Below are 24,891 nucleotides of genomic sequence, written 5' to 3' on the forward strand. Positions count from 1 at the left end.
TGCTGGAGATCTGAACCCAGATCCTTATGTGGCAAGCAGTCTACCTATTGAGCCTTTTCCCAGGGTCCTGGAATACCTTTTATGCCTCCTGTTTGAGAAAAAGGGGGCAATATTTGCTTGTACAATATCTGATAAAGCTGTCCGACTAAGGATTATTAATGATATCAAAGAGCTCGTGATGGCTGAGCACTGGCCCCAGAATAAAAGGACTGTTCCCCTTTGGCCATCTTTGTGTCTTAACTTCCTTCTTCCTCATCTCCAGTTTTATAATAGGCTCTTATTGCTAATGTGCACTGTCTCATTGTGGGGCAGCTTCCTAATCTGGCGATGATCTGCCTTCCAGGGAGCTGATCTGGAACCCATCTCTGCCTCCTGCCAGAGCACCCCAGAGAGCCAGGCCCAAGATGAACTTGCAACCTATCGGCTCACAGTGCTCCAGACCGTTCGACTGAACCCCTGAGAGCCCGAAAATGTCTGCGTGCAGTGACTTTGTGGAGCACATCTGGAAACCTGGATCTTGCAAGAACTGCTTCTGCTTGCGGAGTGACCACCAGCTAACAGCTGGCCATCCCAAGGCTAGAGCAAGCAGCCTACCCACCATAACTCGCCTGCCTGCCAGGCCTGAGAACTGTCGCCTGGAAGAGGAAGGTGTGAATGGCTTGGCCTACTCAAAGCCCACCATTGCTGTAAAGCCCACCATGATGAGTTCTGAGACATCCGACTTGTGGACCGAGGCCAGCCTGGGTGCTGAAGTCCCAAAGGTGAGGCTTGACTAAGCTAGCTGAGATTTTTTAAAGCGGCTGTTCCTACACTAATACACGGTGGCTGCCTGGCAGCCAGGGAGGGCTGGTGGAGCAAGAATCCTGCAGGGTAGCTACCTCCTGGCTTGCCCTGAGGTCGTCATTCCCTGACAGCTGCTATTTGGCTATTCCCATCATCTACCTTTCTATTTCTACCTCTAGGCTAATATTAGTTAGTCCACTACATCAACATTGTCTTCTGATTTGAACACATACCAAAGAGAGAGGAGAAAAAAAAAAAAAAACAAAAAAAAAACAAAGAAAAACAAAAGCTTGACATTATTGGCTGTAACTTTAGATGTTTACAGAAGCAACAGTCATTGTACAGTGACTACCAATCCACGCAGCAGCCTTTCACATGAGCTTCTGCGACCATGGACCCATGGCCACTATTGTCTCATCACTCTCTCCATCCACTTCTGGTCCCTGTTCATAGTAAAGGAAATCATAAGCACATACGTTTAAAAGATAAAGGCTTAAAAATATATAAACACCATGCACAGTCACATGTAAAATATTATCATCGGTTCCTTGTAATAATGATTTGTTACTCAGCCAATGTTTAGGCTTGTAGTTTTCTTTTTAATTTGTACGTGTGTGCTTGTGTACGTGTGTGTGTGTGTGTGTGTGTGTGTGTGTGTGTGTGTGTGTCTGTGTATGTGGTGTATGCATGTACCTGTGTGAATGCGAGACGTCCATTAGGGTTTCTTCCTCAATCTTGTTTTATTCATTTGTTTATTTCTATTTTATGTGTATGAATATTTTGCTTGCATTTATGTTCACCACGTGCATGCCTGGTGCCTACAAAGGCATGAAAAGAGTTTCAGATCCCCTGGAACTGGAATTACAGATGGTTGTAAGCCCTGGGAATTGAACCTAGGTCCTCTGGAAGAGCATGTGCCCTTATCTGCTAAGCCATCACTGTTAGGATTCTGCTTCAGTCTGCCTACTTGTGCTGTCAGCTTACCTGCCACAGGGGCATGACCCCCCCCAGGGCCATATAAAAGGACAGACCTTCCCCGTGGTCACACACACACTCTCCCTCCCCCCCTCCCTTCCTCCTCTACCCCTCCTCTCTACTTTCTCTCTCTCTTTCTCTCTCTCTCTCTCTCTCTCTCTGTCTCTCATACCCTTCCCCCTTTTCCTCCCCCTCCCCCCATGCTCATTTAATAAACTCCTCTACAACATAACATCTGCTGCCTGGTACCGTCTTATATCTTATCACCTTATACCTTACTGCATTATTCTTTAAACATAACATTGGTGCCGAAACAAATAAAAAATTGGTGCCAAACCCTGGGCATCTGGTGCCCTCTTACACCTTTATTACCTCACATCTTACTGCTTTATAATTACTAAATAGAAAAATCACTCCAGCCCCTTCTACTTTCTTTCAAGGAGCCCGGTGTTTCTCTGCTAGATTGGCTGGCCAGCGAGCTCCAGCATCGGCTTGTCTCTGCCCACTCCCCCAGCACTGGGGTTCCGGGTTTGTAACATCACACCTAGCCTCTGACTAGAGCTCAGGGCGTCTGTAGGTGGTGTGCATGCTGGCCTTGTAAGCGCTTTCCCATACAGCCCTCTAACTCCCCAGCCCTCATACATCTAGTTTTGAAGTGTAGGTTCTGCCAGCTTTCTCTAGAACCACTAAACCTTTATACTCCTAGAGTTTAGACCTTTCTTCTTCTTCCAAAAAGAAGCCCATAGAAAGGTATAATTATGGAGAGGGTGTGTGGGCCAGGGCTGCCGGAGGCTGCTGTCTGTGGACGTGTCTCTGAGACCATATGCCTGAGCCATTCTAAGAATTCTTGTTCCACAGTGACCTCTTCTAGTGTCCTGGATTTCCTCAGCCAACGTGATACGTGGACCAGGAAGGGTGTGTGAGTGCATGGGAAAACAAAGGTCAGTGTTAAACCAAGAGAGGCTTATATGAAGAGAGGCATTTCCTGTGGTGGCAGCAACCTCCCTGTCCTTTTGAGAGCTGTTCCGTTTGCCCCTCAGCTGGTTACACCCATTCTCTCAGCCAGTCTTGACACCTTCAACTTTCACCTATATAAGCCTGTGACTCCTTGTGTTCAGAGCCTGCTGCTGGGTCAGGAGGCCCGTGCAAGCCCTCAGGGCGAGCATTGCGGCTATCTAAACTAATGGGAGTGGGTAAAAAGAGAAGGAAAAAGGGGGAAAGTAACCATCAATGGGAAAGATAAGGCCACATCTTTGTCTTTGTTGTGCAACTCCGTCCAGCCACTTAAGCAGGTGGGAGCCGAGGTGACTGCTGTAAACTGGAAGCTCAAAGAAAAGATGATCAAAAGCCAGGAAGCCTGGTCCCAGTTCAGAAACCATCCCTTTGCCCCCTGACTTGCACCTGCTTCTCATATGAAATGCTTTGAAAAGTCATACAGGGGGCCTGGAGAGATGGCTGCTCTTCCAGAGGACCGAGGCTTGATTCCCAGCACCCCACATGTGCACTCACAACAGATTATGACTCCAATTCCAGGACAGCTGATGCCTTCTTCCGTCCTCTTGGGATACCAGGCGCATATGTGGTGCTTACAAATACATGCAGCCCGAACATGCATACATATAAAAATAATCAAATAATTTTTTAAGGAAGAAAAGAATATAAAAAGTTGTTATGGCCTGTTTCTTCAGGGTTATGGAGTGACCAGTCGGCAAAAGGGAACACTGAACAGAATTTCAAACTATTTTCCAAATCGGGGGTGGGGGGTTCGGGGAATGGCTTCACCCAGCAGTTGTGGTGTTGATTTTTCTTACCTGACAGACATAAGCCAAAAGCATTACAATCTCTGGGTGGGATGTGTAGCTCAGCATCTAGGAAGAAAGATGGTTTGCTGGGTGCCCCAACTGTGATCGTAACATTGGGGAAGTCAAACCCTACTGGGATAAGCCTGCATGCCTGGATGAACCTGCACACTGGTGTGGACCTGCATGCTGTTTGAGACAGGTGACAATGTCATCAACCTGCTTCTTACTTTCTCTCTCTCTTCCCTGATAAAGTGTAACATGTGTTGTTGTCTTTTTTTTTTTTTTTTTTTAACCCTGGGGCTGTGTAGGTCAACTGGAGACGAGGTCCTGGTAAGCTCCCGCTTCAGAAACAGGAAGATGGGCCAATAGTTTACCTAGGCAGTTTCAGAGGACTGCAGAAGCCTGCAGGCCCGCTTGCTTGCACAGAGGGCAACTCTCACTGCCCCCCAGCTTTTACCATGGTCGGACTGCACAACCTAGAGGCCCGAATGGACAGGAACACTGCCTTTCCACCAGTGAGCTTCCAGGAAGAGAAGGCTGGGAGGCAAGAGCTGCCCTCAGCTCAGGAGAGCTTCCGCCAGAAGCTAGCTGCCTTCTCAGGGATGACACCCAGCTGTCCCAAGGGCCCCAGGCCCTGCCCTTCTCCACAGCCCCTACGGGAGTCTCTGCCCTCAGAGGATGACAGTGACCAAAGGTGCTCACCCTCAGGAGACAGCGAAGGTGGAGAGTACTGTTCCATTCTGGACTGTTGTCCAGAATCCAAGAATGCTGTGCATAGCGCGGAGGGCTCTGGCAGACGCGGAGGGGACTGCTCCCCCATGTGCTGGGAGCAGGGAACTTGTAAAAGACCAACAGAAGAGGAAAAGCGGGTCGTGAACTTCCCCAGAGACTGCTGTGGCCAGGGATCCACAGCAAACCCACCCCGCCTGGGCCCCAAGAAGCCATCCCTTAACTCTGAGGCCACCAGCTCTTCAGATGGCCTGTCCTGTGGCAGTGGCAGCAGCGGTGCCAGCAGCCCTTTTGCTCCCCACCTCGAAAATGACTACTGCTCTCTTGTGAAGGACCCAGCCTTGGGGAAGTCGCAGGACTCTGGGTGCCACGTAATCACCTCCGCCAAATGTGTGGGCCAAGCTGTGGAATTCCAGCCCCCAACCCTTCCTAGGGAGGCTCCGCAGCCCGAACCCATCTATGCTGAAAGTACCAAGAGGAAGAAGGCGCTTCTGGTCCCGTCGAGGCCTGAGACCAAGGCAGACCAGGTAGCAGCAGCTGGCCACAGCCAGGGCCAGGTATGCACAGGTGATACCCGGGTACAGAAGACATCCTCTGGCTGGAACCAGGACAGGGAAGGCCCAAACATGGCTCCTCAGGTGTCAACCACCATTACTGTCATTGCTGCCCACCCAGAAGAGGATCACAGGACTATTTACCTGAGCAGCCCTGACTCTGCAGTGGGGGTCCAGTGGCCACGTGGGCCTTCGAACCAGGACTTAGAGGCTGGTGAAGAGGAGCCTTTGGTTGTGCAGGGGCTAAGCTCAAGGGAGAGCCGTCCACATAATGTGACTGAAAACACGCCCAAAGAGAAGCCCGCCATTCCCCCAAAGCTGTCGAAAAGCAGTCCCGGGGGTTCCCCAGTGTCGCCGGCAGCCTCCTCTTTGGCCGACCAGAGCGATGGAAGCACTGGTGGTGGCAGCGTTGGACCCCAGCTTTCGTCTAGAGTCCCTGCTAACCTACCCTCTTCCTGCCAGACCAACGGTGTTGCCCCCAGTGACCCTGCCAAGTGTCCCCCACCAGCCACTGCCTCTTCAGCTTTGGACCAAAGGCGGCCAAGATACCAGACTGGTGCTTGGAGCCGCCAGTGCCGGATAGAGGAAGAGGAAGAGGTGGGACAGGACATGTTGAGTCAAAGTTGGGGTAGAGAGGTGGAAAATGGTACCACAGACCACTCAAACTCCTCTACCTGGCACCGTCTCCACCCCAGTGATGGCTCCTCCACGCAGAACAACAAAACCAGCACTGGCATGAGCAAATCGGCTTCCTTTGCCTTTGAGTTCCCCAAGGATAGAGGCAGGATGGAGGCATTCTCCCCTCCTCCTCCACCTCCAAAGTCAAGGTGAGTACCATACCGGCTTGTGTGGAAAGAGTCATAACGAAAAAAAAATGCCAGTCTGTGGGGCCTTTCCCAGAAACCTTTGCTTTTGCTGCCTCTCAGGAAAAGCCTGAGGCCCATTCTGGAGTGCTGCCTGCCAGGCACCAGTGTCTGCCCAAAGGCCATTGTGCGTTATGTAAATTTCCCAGAGCTCCAGATCAGCCTTGGGAAAGTAGGGACTCTTGTCCCTTGTCTGTGTGCTCTGCAAACAAACCTGGGAGTGGTGTGTCGACTGGTTCTTTGGAATGAAAAGCAAAGAAGCCCCCGGGGGACTTGGGGATAGAGCTCAGGGGCAGAGCACTTGCCTAGCCGATGCAAGGCCTCACGGGTGATGTCTAGCGCCCTTTAAAAAAATCTGGGGTGTACACAAGTTCAGTGTTAGAGTCCATGCTTTGTCTGGGTGAGGTGTGGGATTGGATCCCCAGCATTACAGGAGCAAACAAAACAGCCCTAGCAAGTTGTTGCTCCTTTTACCACGTTTTGTTGTTGTTGTTGTTGTTGTTGTTGTTGTTTTGTTTTGTTTTGTTTTTTGTTTTTTTAATTTCTGCCCCTCACCCCAGGGCTCAGAGTATTTATCTCCTGCAGTGTTTTCTGGGGAAAAAAAACTCTAAAGCCTCATCTGTCACAACATAGAAAAGAGGGCTTAGGTTCTACAGCTTAGGTAGGTAAAGCAAGCAAGCGTACAATAAACTATTACTGCTGTATTAGGCCTTAGGGGTCAAAACCCTTTTTTTTTTTAAGGATGTATTGTGCACAGCTAAGCATCTCTGATGTGCATTTTTAAAGGGAGAAGAAAAGAGTACAGTTTGGTGTCAGCCTGCTGAAGTTCACAGCTTTCTCCATTGCCTTGCTATTCTACTGCCGGTTTAATGCTCCTTTCAAAGGCTCCAGGGAAATAGATGTCTTTTCTAAGCTATTGAACTGTGTGAATGGAATTTAAATTCTGGGGGATTTTTCCCCCGTTTTGGTGAAAGCAAAACTGATTTTGATCAAGAGCGGGATAACCTGCTGTTACAAAAAGCCAGGCTTTCCAAATGGTCTCTCTAGTCCTGTTGCTGCCAGTGTTCTGTTTGAGCAGCCACCTCTAGGTTGCTGTGGGAAGCAAGGGAATTGACCACAGAGAGAAGCCGCTGCCACCCTTGCCTTTGAACATCAAGGCGTTTTCGGCAGTGATGTGATCTAACACGGCCTTGTTCTCAGGACCACTGCTCTCTCTGTTCTGCTATTCCATTGGCTACCCTCCAGGCAGCATGGACACCTACCAGAGCCTTAGCTGATTGCAGACTCTGTCTGGTCCCCTGGCTGTGGTTTGAACTACCTGAAAGAATGAATGGATTCAGTAACTAAATTCACACTATAAGGTACTTACTATGGGAGAAGCATGGGTTTTTCAGAGGTTAGACCTGATAACTCATTTGATTCTTAGAATAGCAGGAGAGACCAGCCGCAGTCCACAGGTGACAAAAGGTATTGAGAGCTGAAGAAATCGACCTAAGGTTAAAGCTGTCCCTGACAGTTTATCCAGAACTTGTAGCTCAGCTCCTATCTAACCTCACAGCACACATTCAGGCACATAGGAACAGCGCAGGGTGTGAGAACAAAACAGTACAGTGGTGCCTGTATGCCTCCGTCCTAGGTGCTGGTGAAGCCCCAGGTTCAACGTCACAGAACCAACATCCTGTTCTGGGTAAGGCACATCCTTGAGTCTCCCGGATGGGATGCTTCTGCTTGTGTGTGTGTGTGTGTGTGTGTGCCCGTGCACACACACACATGAGTTGTGGTCAGAGGACAGTTTTCAGGAGTCAGTTCTCTCCTACCATATTAGTTCCTGGAGGTGTTCAGGCTTAGCAGGGAGCTCCTTTAGTAGGTAAGCCAGATCGGGCACCAACCTAATTATTCGAAATGAAATGAACGGAGTTCATGGAGGATGTTAGTTACTATTCAGGCAGAGATGCTATGTGACAGTGGCACCCCTATCTTGTAGGAATCAGTCTGATCCAGTCGAGGGAACACCACCCAAGTCTTAGAAAAGTAACCGAAACTTCTTACTTAAGAGTCATGGGACTTGGAGAAATCTTGGTAACCATAGCAACACGACTCAGGAAGGGTTTTAATTAGCATCTAGGGTGAATTCAGAAACCCTTGGTCCAATATGCTATGACAAACCTTTGGGTTATATATGTAACTCAGATAAGGTGGGATCTGGTTCCGTTTCTTCAGGAACAAACAAACAAGCAAGCAGACAAAAGAACCCAAAAACCATGGCATTCAATTTACAGTAAGACAAGCTAGTTCATTTGTATGCTGCTGGCATTGTCTTTTGAATCTTTACTTGTACCCTGTGACTAGACAAAGGGCGGGCTTAGGACTGTAAACTGGCCTTGTAGTCTAGAACTCAGTACATGTTGCATTCTGTTAAGGAAAAGACTGCCAAGAACCCCAAAGTATTCTGATCTCCCAAGTCAAGTTGCAGGCAAATGAGAATGTTAGGGGCCACACAGCCCCAGCTGAGTCACAACCAGTCATGGGACACGTAAGTAATTATGGAAGATGATATCAGTTTCCCAAGATGGAAATTGTGGAGCATCTGCAGGCAACACAGAAGGTTAATCTGATTTCCATGCATAGAGCCAGGCTTTGTTTTTAAAGATCAGTTTCGTTATGCGTGTTATGTATGCCTTAGCACCTAGACAAAGGTTGCTTCGTGCAGGACTGGTGTTATACTCTGCTTACATAGTATAGAGAAACAGAGATGGCTTCACCTGCTTCCTGGCCCCTAATCTGAAGGGGAGTGGTTTGCCTTTGTAAGGTCCTATATTGAGTGTTCAGTGAGTAGATTTCTCTGTTATTTAATCTCTTGCTGTAATGTCTTACAAGACGGGCTCTCCAAGCCTACTTAATGTGCCTTCTTGTGTCTCCTCCTCATGGGAAGGCAAGGTTAAGTCTGGATTTTTTTTTTTTTTTTTTTTTTTAACTGACTGCTGCCAAGGCAACTGCCTACATCCACAAACTCACACAGCTTAGGATGATGGACCTTACCAGGTTTCTCGGTCACTTTGTCCCAGTTCAGGGCAGGATTATAAGATAAGGGCTGACAAGTACTGTTGGCTAGAGAACAAAGAACTGCAGGCAAGAAACGTGGGCTGCTGTCGCGGGCACGAACACTTCACCTTCAAGCAGCAGCACCTGGGAAAACAATTAAGACACACAAGAAGCCAACTGCTTTCTGCCTTTTGTTTCTGGGCAGATACAAATCTAGTTTGATGTGACTTATGACTTTTGAGTGACAAGGCCAGTAGAAAGCGACTTGTCCTGTTAAGGTAGCATCCAAGTAGTTCACAAAGAGATTTCTATAGTAGAATGGTAGGCCTAGGCTCAGAGGTAGCTTTGATGGAGGAATACGAAGACAGGTGGGTTTATGTTTCTTTGTGGTCTGGGTCCAGGTAAGGCTAATCCAAAGAAAAGTTTCCCCATGAAAGTGGGAGAGATTTTCATTTGGATGTTGCCCATTTTTGATGTAATCCACTATATGGTGGATTGGGATGCTGGGAAGTGAGGCTGTTCCTTGTTCAGACCCCTCCTGTGTTGGAGGGACAGTGTCATCAGCAGAGTTCTTTGCTATCCACAAAGGCAGCCACTTTGCTAGCAAGAGGAACTGACACGTCTTTATTGTGTGGTCTCTCCAAAACATGGTCACGCAGCGTGATTCATGCAGGATGGGCTGAGAATGAGTGAGGTGGCCATTTGTCTTCAACCTCCATATCCAATCTGATTAAAGCGTCTAACACTATTTCAGCTCCGCTTCAGATTGTAGGGGCCCATAGGGGGTGACACCAGTGCATAGGGCGTCTCGAGACTCCATGGGCGTATCTGGGTGGCAATTCGAAAAGTCAGTTTGTATTGGGAATCACCATGCATAGAGAGTCTTCTCTATAGCCATGTGTAGCTTTTCTGACCATGTTTAAATAAGAGGTGGAGTTGGTGTAGGGAGGACGTATACAGGGCATATTCCATGGGAGAAACTGCACACCCTCCACACAGCTTAACAAATGGAGCCAGGCCCATGTGTCAACAATGAAGTTTGTACTCTTCTATGCCATAGGAAAGGCAGCAGTTGGCCTCTTCCCATGAGCGTGTAGACAGAATCTGGAAAGTGGGCATCTCATAATGCCATAAACAGGAAGTATTAAAATTAATTCCTATTGCCGGGCGTGGTAGCACATGCCTTTAATCCCAGCACTGAGGAGGGAGAGGCAGGCGGATCTCTGTGAGTTCGAGGACAGCACAGTCTACAAAGTAAGTCCAAGACAGCTAAGGCTACACAGAGAAACCCTGTCTCGGGAAAAAAAAAATCCTGTCTTCTTGTCCTATAACTTTTTAACAATTGCTGACTTGGTGTGTGTGTGTGTGTGTGTGTGTGTGTGTGTGTAATATAACTTTTAAAGAACTGCTATGCAATTTTGGGCACATCTCCTTGATGATGCCAAGGAGTAAGAGATTCTTTGACTCACTGGACATCTACTAATAACCTACTTTTTCTTGGGCTGTGTGCTAGATGCTAAAAGTCCAGCAATAGGGATTTTTTTCTCATAGGCTCTGAAGATTGATTGCATCAGTATGAATCAAATGAGCAGGTGTGCGGGATGACCACCAAAGGCTCACTCCTGCTTTGACTTCCTTTGATGAGACTGTTTCTCGGAGATCTGGGGCTTCACCATAGCCTGGGCTCTGTTCAGTAACAGGACCGTGAACTCAGCTCAGTGGGCAGCAGGCATGGAGCTCTGGCCTCCTTTGTGCCCTGCTGATTTCATTTTTCCAGAAAAGTGTTTACCTTCTTACTTGACACATAATAGGTGCTCAAGAGAAGTTGGCTAAAGAAGCAAATAGCTCGGGATATGAAGTATCCTGAGCCTAGATCTTCTTGGTAGCCCTGAGCTCTGTCTATGCCTCACTTGGGGAGGGGAGCAGAGTGTGTCTTGAGTTGTATTAGAACTTGACCTGTGTTTTCATCTCTTCAAGAGACTGTGAAGTCCAGAGAGTGCGTGGATTATGTTGCACAAGTCCTTGCTTTGAATTTCACTCACATTCTTTAGCACAGAGCTGGATACATAGTACATAGTCAGTGTGGAATCTACTAAAAAATGTGATTAGGGGGAAGGACGGGTGGGCTCATAGTTAAGAGTGTTTATTGCTCTTGGAAAAGACCCAGGTTCAGTTGCTTGCACCCACTCCAGTGACGGAGGATACAACGGCCTCTTCTGACTTCCATGCACATGGTGTACCTGATACGCTTGGGCCCGCACATGTGCTCATACAATTAAGTAAATAAACATTAAAAAATGATTGCTGTGTATGATGTGTGTGGGCATGTGTGCCATGCCATGTGTGTAAAGGTCAGAGAATAGCTCTGTGGAATCAGTTCCACAGCTTGTGGGTTCTGGGCGTAGAACTCAGGTTACCAGACCTACGTAAATGCCTTTACCCACTAAGCCATCTCACCAGCCCAGAATTGTATGTACTTACTTACTTACTTACTTACTTTTTTTGGTTTTTGTTTTTTGTTTTGAGTCAGGAGTTCTGTGTAGCCTTGGCTGTCCTGGAACTCACTCTATGGACCAGGCTGGCCTCAAACTCTGAAATCCACTTGCCTCTGCCTCCCGAATGCTGGGATTAAAGGCATGTGCCACCATTGCCCAGACAGAATTTTTAGTTTTAAAGAAGGCAGTAGCACAGTATGGATTCAACAACTTTTTGTCTGACTTTTCACTGCACACCCATTGTAATTCCCTGGAATGTTGCCACCTTGAGTTAAATAAGCTGAGGTTAATAATTGTTCATGCTAAAAGGTGGGCAAACACAGTGAGGCACAATGCATTCTTTCTTGGATTAATTACTCTCCAGTGATTGTACATTTCAGTCTTGCAAATGGCCTCTGATACTTAGCTTTTTTTTAAGCTGAGCAGGTGTGTGGAGCCGGTCCCCTCTTACCATAAGAAAGCTCCTTTTATGTGGTAGTCATCTAGAATTTTCTTTTCCCAGTGATGAATTACAAGAATTCTGATGTAGCTTCTCTGAGCTTTCTGAGGGAGGTTGGGAAACACAGATTGAGGCTGTATTATAGAGAGCCCTTTCTGTCTGCGTCCAGTAACCAATGGGTCTTGGTTGCTGGGGTGGCCTCACTGCTTCGGTGGCATCAAAGTAACCCCCTGGTAGGCCGTTTTCTGTTAGTGTCCCAAGGCATGTTTTATAATGTGGGATTGTTGATTTGATTAGCTATAATTCCTTCTCTCATGGTTGGCGGATGAGCTACAGAGAGTCCTTGATGTCCTCTGTGCAGGCAGCAAATACATTTCTGATTTTAAAGTTCTTCAGTCTCTGTGTTGAAACCATTCAGCATTTGTTTCTAAGGGCTTTGGGCAGATCCCAAGAAATGTTTGCTGTTAAGCATCTTCACAGTTTTCCCCATGCAACTTTATAAAAGTCCTTGCTTCAACTACCTTAAGCCCAGTGCCCTAGATTACTTATTTTCCATGCTTTCCTGGCAGGCAGACTCTTACACACATTTGTTCTTAACTGGGTGACAAGAGAAGCCTCCACACTGAAGGCTATTTTTTAAAAAAAAGACTTTTGCTTATGTTTTATTTCTTCTCTCTTTGTCTCTCTGTCTGTCTGTCTACCTGTGTCTGTCTGTACACATGTAGCTCCATGAGGGTGCACATAGAGGCCAGAGGCTGACATCTATCTTAGTCGCTTCTCCACCTCAGCTTTTGAGACAGGCTGTCACTGAACCCGAAGCTCGCCATTTCTGCTTACATTGGCCATCAAGAAGCCTCCCTACCCACATACACCATCCCACTTGTTTCCCCAGCACTGGTGTCACAGGCCTGTGCCCCAGTGTCCAGTTTTGTAGGTGGATGCTGGGGATCCCAAGCCAGGTCTTCATTCTTGGCCAGCAAATGTTACCTGGTGAGCCATCTCCTTAGTCCAGTAGACTTCTCTTTTTACTCAGACATTAATCTTCAGCTGGTTATTTTTTCTGTCACTGTCCAATGACTCATTGGCTTATGTGCAGTCTGGCTTTTGCCTTTCCTACTCAGTCACCTAAGTGTTTTTGCTTTGTTTTGTGTTTTCATTTTCAAGACAGGGTTTCTCTGTGTAGCCCTGATTGTCCTAGAAGTAGGTCTGCAGACCAGGTTGACCTCAAATTCACAGAGATCCACTTGTCTCTGCTCCTGGTTACTGGGATTAAAAGCATGAGCCACTGTCACTACCACCACCCAGCTGTTTTTGAAACTTTTTCCCCCTGGTTTTTTCAAGACAGCATTTCTCTGTATAGCCTTGGCTATCCTGAACTTGCTTTGTAGTCCAGGCTGGCCTGAATTCAAGTCTCTGACTCCTCTGAAGCAGATTCCCTTTCCTGTCCTGTTCTCATGAGAGTTGGGCGTATCCTATCTCTGACTCATTCTGCCTATTCTTTCTCTGATTTGTCACTTTGTCTGCCCCTCAGTTAGATAGCACTTTCAAATATGGCTGCTTCCTTCTACAAACTAAACCTACCTTCATTATTTGTCATTAAAAATATGTACTGAGGATGTATCTGTATTCCAGCCAGATCATACTATAATCTAGGGCATGTCTGCATTCCAGCCGGATCACATAGACCTAAAAGGTGTTTGGATGTGTTCCTTTGCCAGAGCAGCCATGTTGCTGGATTAAAATTCCTCAAGTCATCTTCCCTCTTTCTGCTTAAGCTAAAAATTGTACACAATTTAACTATTACAACAGAAACAATTATCAAGCCCATAAACTTAACGGTCCAAATGTTCTCAAACTTAACAGTCTGAATGTCTTTATGAAGATCTGTTGATGCAATGATCTTATCACATAATTGCAGTCCTGATCATCTGCCTTTCAGCAAATGTCCATTTCAGCATCACTGCTTTCCAGTCTGCCTCTGGATCGGTTCTTTAAGACTCTGGAATTTTAAAAGCAGTCAGTCATTTAAAATAATTCTTACTAAAATGTGTAGGTCAAAGTACAAGTAAGCTTTTGTTGCTCAATGTCCTTGAGCCAGGGTGTTCTATACCAACTCAAGATTGGTTAGAATATTTTCCCAGGGCTCTATGTGAGGACCTAGGCTGTGAGAAAATTTGCCGCAATTGAGTAGTAGTGTCTGCAGGGTATACAGGGATGGAAGTTCTGACATACGTGCTAGTTATTTGTGAAATCAGCATTAGAACCTAAAATTTACCATCTAAGATGCAAAAAGGCTGGTGGTCAATAACCATTCTCTGTGTTAACTTAGGAATTCAATATTTCCTTTAGTTGGGGGATGAGGTCTGTATTCTGTCTAGCCTAAAGTTTCTAAGCCGTGTGTTAGCAGAACATGTAGTCTTTGATTTCAGACTGTAATGTCAAGATGTCCTGCTTAGTCTCAGTGACTGATTAGGATACTCCGTGAACTCTGCTGTAGTAAAGAACATTTCTCACTAAATTACTACCTATTTCTTAAGGTAGCACTTCTCTTTATAGACCTTAAATTCATTTTTCCAGTCTTTGAATCTGTCAAGCAGTGTGTGTTCATCCCTTTCCTTGTTTGGCTTTCTATGTCCAAAACTGGAGCAGATACAGGAACTGTCAGGATACTGTGGAGGGTTGGTCTGAGTGTGGAAATGAACTAGTATACATTTGAGCCAGATAAACAGAACAAAGCTGTGGGTTTTTTCCTCTAATATATACTGGTAATAACATAGATCATCTTTTATATAAAGAAACTCAGCTGAGGACAGGGCACATCTATAAGAGTTGATAGAAGAACAGGGCAGCTGTGTGCCAGTGTGTAGCATTTACTTGGTGTTATGGCTTGGGCAGAGAATGTCCAGATGTATTTGAATACTTTGTCCCTGGTCATTTCTGTAGGAGTAACATTTAAGAAGAAGAAGAAGAAGAAGATGTCTAAATCAAAGAAGATGTCTAAATCAAGGTCACTAGGGGCCTTGAGATTTATAGGCCCATTCTATTTCCTGTGCCCTTTCTCTGCTCCTGGTTGCCCATGGGTATAACCAAATGCCCCTTGCACCTGCTGCCACAGAGCTGCCTGCTGCCATGCTTTGCCCATTACGATGGACCATGTCTCAAACATGAGCCAAAAATAAACCTTTCTTTCCTTGAGCTGCATTCCTAGTGTCTGCCCACAGTAAGGAAGAAAGCATGAATACTTTCCCTTCTCCCTTCCTCCTTTCTTCCTTCCTTCACTCCTTCTTTCTTTTGTGTGGATATTTAGGGAGATGTTGCACATGTGTGCATATGTATTGGAGGCCAAAGGTCAACCTTGGGTGGTCTTTTTCTTTGGAATCATAAACTCTATTTTGTTTCAGATAAGATCTCTTGCTGGAACCTGAGACTTGCTAGTTATGGTCCAGGCCAGCTGGCCAATAAGCCCCACACATGTACCTGCCTCCACCTCCCCAGTTCTGGGATAATTAATTGTTTCTAGTCCTAACTTTTTATGTGGGTGTTAAGGATTGAGCCTGAGCCTTCATGTTTGCACAGAAAGCACTTCACTGGCTAAGCTATTCCCCTAGTCTCACTTTTTTTTTTTTATGTCTTCTATCTATTCATGTCACTTCCAAGTTTTACAATAGGGAAATTTTCTATAAAGTAAATTCTGAAGGTATACCCTCGATCTACTGCTCCTAATACTCTCAAAGCCTGTCCACATTTCCTTCAAAAGTGTAAAGAAAGAGTCTGAGTGCCTTTCACATATAGTACAACAGGCCCTTAGAGGCCAGGGCCCGAGACTTCTCTTAGATTGATATTTTTTTCACCCCTACACAGTGAGGACTGGGTATGAATGGCCCCTGGACCATTCATCAGTGGGGAGAGTCTGGATTGTCTGTTAGATGATTTTAGCAAACCGTGAAAATAAAATCATACTAACCCTGCTTTATATCATCGTGCATGAAGATGGGCTGCAGGTGGAACAATGACAGCATGAAGGAGAAAACCAAAAGGTAATTTACCAAAAGGTAAATTAAAACAAAAATTATATATATATTCCTCCCTAAAATGTGAGCTGTAACAAAACTTGGAGGGTTCTACTGAATGGAGGACTCCAGAAGCAGGGAACCACTGAGGAAGAGATGGAAAGGTGACAAAAGCCTGAGATGACTGATGCAAAGGGATTCTCAGATGGCCGTAGTGCACCTGGGACAAAACAGGGAGACGAGTAGCTAAGTGGGCAAGAGACCACAAAACCCAAACTATATGGGGCAATAAGTTATGTAATCTTATTGGGTTTCAAACAAAGAGGGTGGAAAGTCGACTCGGTGGTTAAAGCATGTGCAGCACTAGTAGGAGGACTTGAGCTCAGAGCCCCAGAACTGACAGAGCCAGATGCTACAACTTGCACGTGGAATCCCAGCATCCCTAACGGGACATGGTGGGAAGCAGAAACAGCAAAGTCCCAATCAAAATAGAAAGCCAGGACTGAGACCCAAGGTCTCAAGCCTCAGCAGGCACAGCACAGCACTCCTGCACCTACATATATGTATAAGAGCACACATGCACATGGGCGCGCAGGCGCGCGTGCACGCACACGCGCACACACAAGGATAGGAAATCATGGCAACTGCAATGAAGGAAAATAAGATTGAGAAGCAGCAAGCTGGGCTGGCATCCACCAGATTTATACCCCAGGTATTACCAAGTGTTGGCAAAGAGAGGGAAAACAATAAAACTATCCACACCGTACTGATGAAAATTGAGGCTGAAGAGGGTTTTGTTTTGTTTTGTTTTGTTTGTGCAAATAATATATGATATTATCATAAAATTAACTATCAGAATACACCATATCCACATAATCTTCATTTTTTTAGACATATACACAGGGGTTAATAAAGGGACATACACAAGGAAAACCATTGCAGTATTGCTTATAGTAGCAGGAAGTTTGAACAATCTCAGATATTTATCTCTAGAGAAACAGGTAAGCCAAGTGTCTTTGAGTACAAAGTGGAACTGCGTAACAAAAGTCAAAAGCAGTGAACTAAAAATATGTACAAAAACATGGACAGACCTAAAATTGGAGTGAAATTGTTGAAGGACTAAGGATGCCCTACAGAGCGCAGTTAATATAAACTAACACAGGTGCAAAGCAACAATGTAGCACACCATATATCTCTGGCTGTGAGAAGGTTTTTTGGCAAGTGCCCCAGGGCCTGATGCGTGCTAGGCACACACTCTACCACTGAACTACATGCCCAGGCCTCTGTTAAAGCTGAAGACAAGATTTTACTAAGTTACAGGCTGGCCTTGACCTTGTGGTCTTAGCCCCCCAACTTTCTGGGATTACAGGTCTGCCCCACCAGGCCCAGCTTCCCTCCCTGCCAAAGGAAAGCTGTCTTATCTTTTTACATGATTTTTTTTAAGCTGTGGTGAATTACATCCAGTGTAGAGTTTGCAGTCTTAACCATCTTTACATGCAAAGCTGAGTAGTAAATACAGTCTTTACCCAATATTCATAAGAGATGGATTCAAGCTCTTCTCAGGGGTACCGACATTCCTGGATGCTCAGGCCTTTTATAAAGTAACTTAACATTTGCATAGGACCAATCCAAATCCTCCCAGTCACCCCAAATCATCTCTAGAGTTTTTTAAACAACTCATACCTTGTAAACGACTTGTAAATAGTTGCTGTACCAGATTGCATGGAAAACAAAGATAGGAAACAAAGTGTGAATACTCCCCACAGAAACCATGGTTACTTCCAATACTGTCTCTTCATGGCTGGCTGGGTCTGCAGAAACAGAACTTGTGGGTTGAGAGTTGACTATGCACGCAGGTAGTTGCACAGTCCATCTCCAGAATTCTTTTCATCTTGCAAAAACTGAAACTACACATCAAACAGTAATTCACCACTTTCCCTTTCCCCTGGCCCTGACGGCCACCATTTTATTTTCTGTCTCAGGCTCTGCACTAGATAGCGCTTCATCTAAGTGGGGTCATGCACTAGATGTCTTTTTGTGATGGGCTGTCGCACTTGGCACAGCATCTCCAAGTTTCATCCGTGTTCTGCTTTGACAGAACTCTCTCTTAAAGGCTTAATATCCTGCTGCCCCGTACTTTGACCATTCATCTGTTAATGGACACTTGGATTGCTTCCATTTTTATAGCTAATGTGAATAATGCTGCTTTGTGTGTGATCTCTTGTGTGCTGCCTTTGATTTTTCGGGGATAGCCAGGACTTAAAACGCTGTCATTTTTTTTTATATCTAATTTTTTAAAAATTGTTTTTGAGGAGCTGCCACACAGTGATGTCTCATAACTGCTGTGCCACTATTACCCGAGTGGTAAACGAGGGCTCAGATTTCCCCCACACCCTCCCCAAAACTTGTTACTTCCAGGGATCCTTTGTTTTGTTTTTATATAGTAGCGCTCTCCTCACTGTGATTTTGATTGGCATTTCGCTAATGATAAATGATGCAAACATTATCCTTCCATGTGCTTTCCAACTATTCTAAACTTCCTTGAAGGAATGTCTACTTAAGGCCGTTCCCCATTTTAAACTTCTGTCCTTGTTATTATTGTCATAGTTACTGGGTGGTGGAAATCTGTGTGCGCCGCGTCTGGAATCCTTATTAGAAGTGGTGTTTGTGAATGTATTTATCCCAGCCAATGGGCTGCCTTTTCACTATGTTGAGCGTGATGTATGAAAGGCTTTCATGTCAATGCAGTCCAATTGATTGTATCCTTTGCACATCCCTGGGTTCAGTTCCCAGATGTCACTGCCAAATGCAGAGTCACGAAGGAAGCTCTGTTCGTTTCCTTCTAATGACGTGACGCTTTTAGGCTTTCCATTTAGGTCTTCGGTCCACGCTGGCTTAGTTTTCATTAGTTATGGCCCACACACATCCCATGTTCTAGCTCCACTTGCTGGGAAGACTGTTCCTTTTCATCAGATGGGCTTGCCACCTTGCTGAGCATGGTCTTAGTGTATGAGTTCAAACAAGCACCACAGTCTCAATTACCATAGCGTTGTGGTAAGTTTTTTAATTACGAAACATGAGAATTCCAATATGATTCTACTTTAAGAAGATTATTTTGTCTATTTGTTGTGCTTCCGGAGTTCCTATTAGTCCTAGGGACCTAGCATGAATTAATTTTGTGGCTCTATATGCATGTTTGTCCTTTTTTTTTTTGTACTAGGCAGAGGCAAGGATGGCAGGTATTTGTGGTAATGCATACTGAGGAAGTTGTAGCCAAGGTGGAGGGTAGGGAGATGGGGTACGAGAGCGTTGAGGAATGGACCAGGGAGTGTGAGGAGAGACTACCGTGAGTAGTTCTGATCCTTCTTGGGTAACAGACTGGACCAGCATGAAGATTGGGAAGCAGTTCATCCTATCAGCTTCCTCCTAAGTTGCAGGGGGGAATGTGAAATAGAAGTGCGGCACACTATAAACATGCACTGATTTCTTTAGAAAGAGAGCAGGTTACCGGCACAGGGTCAGGAATGCATACTTGAACTGTGTGTCGACTAAGAACAAGAGTGTGAGAATTCTGAAACCACACTCACCGAAACCAAGAGCTTAGAAACAAAAATATTACCATCAGGCCTAAGTACCCCTCACAGACGGATTGTTGTAAGAGTAGCTAGATTAAGTCTAGCGCTCGGGAGGCAGAGGTAGGCGGATCGCTGTGAGTTCGAGGCCAGCCTGGTCTACAAAAGCGAGTCCAGGACAACTAAGGCTACACAGAGAAACCCTGTCTCGAAATTAAAAAAAAAAAAAAAAAAAAAAAAAAAGCACTAGAAGTACAGTGACTTACACAGTGACAAGAATTCACTCTTGGCTTGGTGGCGTCACCCTTGGAGGTATTTGCTGCCTCATAAACATGTGGTATGAAAGGAAAGAACTAGTCCTATGGAGCCTGTGGTATTCGAAGGAGACAGAGAACAATACCATAAGGGCTAGGTTTTCCTATACCGAAAGCCAGGCAATGAGTCGAGGAACCTGATTGGTTGGGGGGCGCGATGACTCGAGCAGCCTGATTGGCTGGGGGCTGTGTTGCCATCTGGATCTGAAGCTAAATTATAAAGGACCCAAATGTTGAACACATAGGTTCAAAATGAGGCCTGGAGGGTGAACAAATCAATTCTTTCTAGTTAAGTTAGAGCAGAGCTAACTGCCGCCTTAGATTGCCATAATGAAACCCTAAAGATAGAACGAACTCTCTAGCCTTCTGATTTGGTAGTGGCAAGGAAACAGCTTCATGTACTGGAGGTTGCTGAAGTCATTGTCATCTGTCTGTCTGTCCATGCAACTAGATCTTTATATATGCACTTTTTAGTGTTTTGTATATACTAACCCCTGATCCTTCCCCATATCTTTAGAGATACACATAGTTCTTTTACATTAAATATGGGACGCTAAAACGGAGAAACTAAGTATATTTTTTCCCCAAGACACAGTATTGGGAAATACCCGTGTTCAGGTTAGGCTACCACACCAGTGCCCTTTGAGTTGACTGGGAAACCCATTCAGGACGTTAATTGGCTGCTTGGATAGCTGTTCTCTCACGGGATCCCGAGGGCCCTGCCTATGTACAGGGCAGGGCATGGGTGTACCCTTCTGTGGCCTGCATTTGCTTAGTTTTTAAACTGCTTTCATCATTTCTCTCCAGCCGCTCGTCTTGCGTGAACAGAAGTATAAAGCTTCCTTCTGACTTTGCAGGCTGTAGGCTGGGACAGTGTTCTTAGAGGACTGTATTGCAGATGAAGGGTGGTGGGTTGGCCAATGGAGTCTAGCTGTTGAGTTCTTCAGCATTCACCATTTATTCCTCGGCTGCATTGTCTCAGTCTTCAGTCTTCACTGAAATCACATTCCAGGGAGCTGCAAGCCATCTGCCATCTCACCTGTAAACCTGGCAGCCTAACATGTCTGTGAGAAAACGCATCCTCGTGATATAAGACTGCTTCTTGGAAACCCAAGGGATCCATCTTTAACAAATGTTGGGTCCTTTAGCAGCAAAGTGTAGCAACAGGGCAGATGCCTGCAAACTTCTGTTGTCCAATTTCAGCATTTTGATTGTCGACCTAGTAACCGATATGCCTTGTACGTGTGTTTCTCTGAGACTAGCGGTATGCTAGCCAGCTTACTGTCAATGGCAAAACACCTCAGAAAACAACCTCAGCAGAGGGAGTGCGGTTCAGAACGTGCTGAAGATGGTCAGTTAGCTCCTTTACTTTGGGTCTGACATAATTCAGAACGTCATGGCTAAGGAGCTGGCTCTCCTCCTGTTAGCCAGGAAGCAAAGTGATAGCAAGGAAGGGTCTGTGGACAAACATACGCTTTCGGCTCCAACTGCTAAACTTAGCCCTGCCTCACAGTACTGTCTCAGGTGACGGACCCACGAGTGGGTTAACACACCAACGAGGTCAGAGGTATCGGTCCAATCTATTCTTAAAGGTGCATCTCTGGACATGGCTGTGCTGGGGAATGTCAGCATAAAAATTTGTGGGTGCACACTGAGTCTGTGGGTGATAGTCCAGATGCTTTGCCCAATACACACAGAAGACTTCTATGATCAAACATGTTGAGGCCTTTCCATATACATTAAACAGTTAGTTATGCAGAGGAAATTCCTAATTAATAATTATTATTAATTATGATAACCCTCTCATCCGTCCTTGTCCTGTCACTTTTTGTCTGGATAAGTTGTCAACTTCCAAACTTAAAGGTCTTAGTCCCCGGTTGTCTCTGCCCTCTTTCAGATCCTATGACAAACTCAGGTTGTTTCACCTGTGTTTCTGACAGAACTGTAAATTGGGCTCCCATAATTCCTTCCTTGGGCTTGATTGATTTATGATAGCAACTCAGGGACTAGATATATTTACAGGTTTATTATAAAAGATCCCCCCAAAGCAACTGATTAATGCCAAGTGGAGTGATAAATACATCAAGGTACATGGTTGTTGTGTGGAACTCCTGTGTCCTTTCTGGGGTACCACTCCCAGGAAACAGATGTGTCCAGTTCTCCAGAAGTGTCTTAAGCTGTGTCCCTTGGGTGGATAGAGGCTTTTATGATATGCAGACATGGTTGATTAAACCACTCCCTATTACTGATTAATTGAACCTTCTGCCCCTCTGCACTCCCTGGAGTATGGCTTAAAGTCCCAACTCCCTCATCCTGCTCTGGGCATCTGTCTTGTGATGAGCTTCCATGTTATAACTCCTCTACATGCTGTCAGCCATCAGCCAACTCATTAGTACATAAAAAGATACTTAGCATTTTGGAGCCTAAGAGTTTCAGGAGCTGGGTATCAGGGAAATCAGAACAAAGATTAAATGTGCATTTTACACTATCATGGTTTCTCTTGAATTAATTATGGTTTTATTTTCATTTTTTAAAAAGTTGTTCTTACTTTTAAATGGTTTGCGCCCAATACCAAAATTGAGCCAACGGGTCTTTAAGGTTGTAAAATCTCCTGAGAATGATGAGGGCACTTGTTCCATATACAAGTGAACAAGCCTGCACTGTGGGGATGTCATTTGACCACAGACAAAACCGATTTTCTATACTTATACATGCAAATAAGTGAGTGTGAAAAGTACCCTAATGCAGTCGCGTCCCCTGAGTCCTTTCAGATCGTACTTGCAAAAATAACTCTTAGAACATCTTCACCAAAACCACACAAAGAGGGTAGATAATCAGAAGAAGTTCAAGGTCATCATTATCAGTTATGTAGAGTTTAAAGCCAGCTTGGAATATGGGAGACCCTGTCTTTAAAATTGATAGATAGATAGATAGATAGATAGATAGATAGATAGATAGATAGATAAGAAAGATGGATGAATAGATGGATGGATGTACAGATAGATAAAAGCACCAATGACAATAATAACAAATTCTTTTTAGGTTTGTTGCCGGCCTAATTCCTCATCTTTTTTGAGGAAAAGGACTATACAATGCATCTGAATGCAGGTTATTTTAAGACTGTTGCATTTTGTAGGTAGGAGAAACTTTCCCTCCTTCAATCAAAAGTTGCTCAGCCTTCCTGCCTCATGCATGTTTTGCTAAGCAAGGGTAATTCCTTCTTAAGGAAAGCGTTTCTTCTCCCAGATGTCAGGGAGATGTTGAAACCGAGGCAGACAAACTGAGTCAAGAAGTATTTACCAGCCATTCTCTCCCAGCATGCCCTGCGGTGTGGGCGTGGTAACACTCTAGTTTCATGTGATGAAACAGGCAGAATAACCTAACTAGCTTTAGACAGATATGCCCAGTGAGGTGATTCACTCGGTTCAGTGTGTGCATTCCAGAGAGACGGGCTGCCAGAGAAGGCTAGAATGTGGGGGTGGGGAAGTGGGGGAGGGGTTGCAGATAAATAAGTAAAGCCCCGAGCTCACCTAAGGGTGGAGGCCTTGAAGGGGAAAGCGGAGGAGTTCCTCTGCCTGGACAGGGAGTAAGGAAAGAATTACTGGGCACTTTGGTGGTCAGGAGAAAATGAATTTTGTTTGAAGAAGGAATCTGTAAGGGGAAGGGGTAGTTATGTTGCCCAAATGATGGTATTCCTCTTTGTATGTGGGTGTTGGGGGCATAGATTTGTCTGTGTGGGGGGTATGTGGGTATATGAGGTTGTATGTGGGTGTGGAGGGGGGTAGAGTGTGCATGTGTGCCCACCAGTGGTCAATACTTCTTAAAAGCCTTCCTCTTTTACTTATTATAATTGTTATTATTATTGTTTATTATTATATTATATAGTTGTTTATTATTATCATTACTATTACTACTACTACTACTATTATTATTATTATTATTATTGTTATTATTATTATAGAGTTTCTCACTGAACCTAGAGCTTACCTTTATTAGTTACTCCTCTGTTGCTATGTTAAAACACCATGATCAAGGAGACTTATAGGGGAAAAAGGTTAATTTAGCTTATGGTTCCAGAGGGTTAAAGCCCCTAATGGCAGGTTTAGAAGCAGGAAGCAGCAGGCTGCAGGCTGGAGGGCAGGAGCAGGAAGCTGAGGGCTCTTATCTTGAGCCATAAGCCTGTAGCAGAGCAGGCAAACTGGAGATGGCATGAGTATTTAAACTCTCAAAGCCTGCCTCCAGTGACATATTTCCCAAACTAGGCCACACCTTCCGGGCCTTCCCAAAAAAGCTTCACCAACTGAGGATGGAGTGTTGAGTACATGAGCCGGTGGGGTGGGGGTGGGAGACATTTCTCATCCAACTGATGAGCAGTGGTTCTCAGCCTTTACCACAGCTCTTCATGTTGTGCTGATCCCTCCCCCCCCACCACCACCATAACATTACTTTGTTGCTACTCCCTAACTGTAATTTTGCTACTGTTGTGAATCTCAGTATAAATATCTAACATGTAGGCTGTCTCATATGCAACCGGTGGGGGTCACTAGATGGATTTCAAGCTCCGGAATCCACCTGTTTCCGGCTGCCCCTGCCCCTGCCCAGCACTGGGTTACAGACTTGTTCCGTCCCATCAGGCTTCTATCCCTCCTGGTGGGTTGTCTAATATGTATGTAGACACTAAAGGAGAATATTTTCAAATAATGTTGTCAAAGAAAGCCTGTGAGTTGTTTTTCTGTCACATGCAAGTGACAAAAATATGGCAAGCAAGAGAAAGCGTGCCTCTGGGCACTCGGTGTGGGGCTCTGCGTTCAGCTGTCCCGGGAATGTGCTTGAGTCAGAATTGCAAGACTGTCTGCAGATGTGGCTTGCAGTTTCCCTGAAGAGCTTGAGAGATAGCTACCGTTGGTGGGTTTGTTGAAGAACAGGAATCAGGTTAGTTGCACTCCCTGTTGCATCTTGCAGCTGTCAAGGCAACACTCAGCAAAGAGTAGGCGATGCGTGTGTGAGGTCAGGGAGCCTGTCAATCGGCCACTGCAGACAGACAGCAAGCCGAATGTTTTCAGTTAACTTGGACCTCTGAGAGAGGCACAAAGAGAGGTGTTCCTATTCACCAAGCAAACCTAACTTTCAGAGAGAGACAGAGACAGAGGCAGAGAGAAAGAGACACACAAAGAGAGAGAGAGAGGCTCTCGGCACTAGGAATTAAGTAGAGACACGTAATGTATTTTTAGAGCCCGCCAAATAAGACAATTGGTGATTAAAGGAAGGCGCAGGCCAGCAGCAGAGCCGTCCCTGCTTTCCTGTGCTCCCGCA

At 45.5% G+C, this 24,891-nt stretch overlaps 1 protein-coding gene across 1 annotated transcript in view; it reads left to right on the plus strand.

Moving 5' to 3' along the window:
- Positions 1–284: 284 nt before the first annotated feature.
- The window catches only part of Prag1 (PEAK1 related, kinase-activating pseudokinase 1), a 49,528-nt gene continuing 24,921 nt past the window's right edge, over positions 285–24,891 (plus strand). The window contains exons 1-2 of the mRNA XM_051169548.1: positions 285–761; positions 3,869–5,670. Coding sequence (XP_051025505.1) covers positions 471–761; positions 3,869–5,670 — 2,093 coding nt within the window. The 5' untranslated portion in view covers positions 285–470. The remainder of the gene's footprint in view (positions 762–3,868; positions 5,671–24,891) is intronic.

The sequence above is a fragment of the Acomys russatus genome, chromosome 27 (assembly GCF_903995435.1).
Source record: "Acomys russatus chromosome 27, mAcoRus1.1, whole genome shotgun sequence".
Taxonomy (NCBI): domain Eukaryota; kingdom Metazoa; phylum Chordata; class Mammalia; order Rodentia; family Muridae; genus Acomys; species Acomys russatus.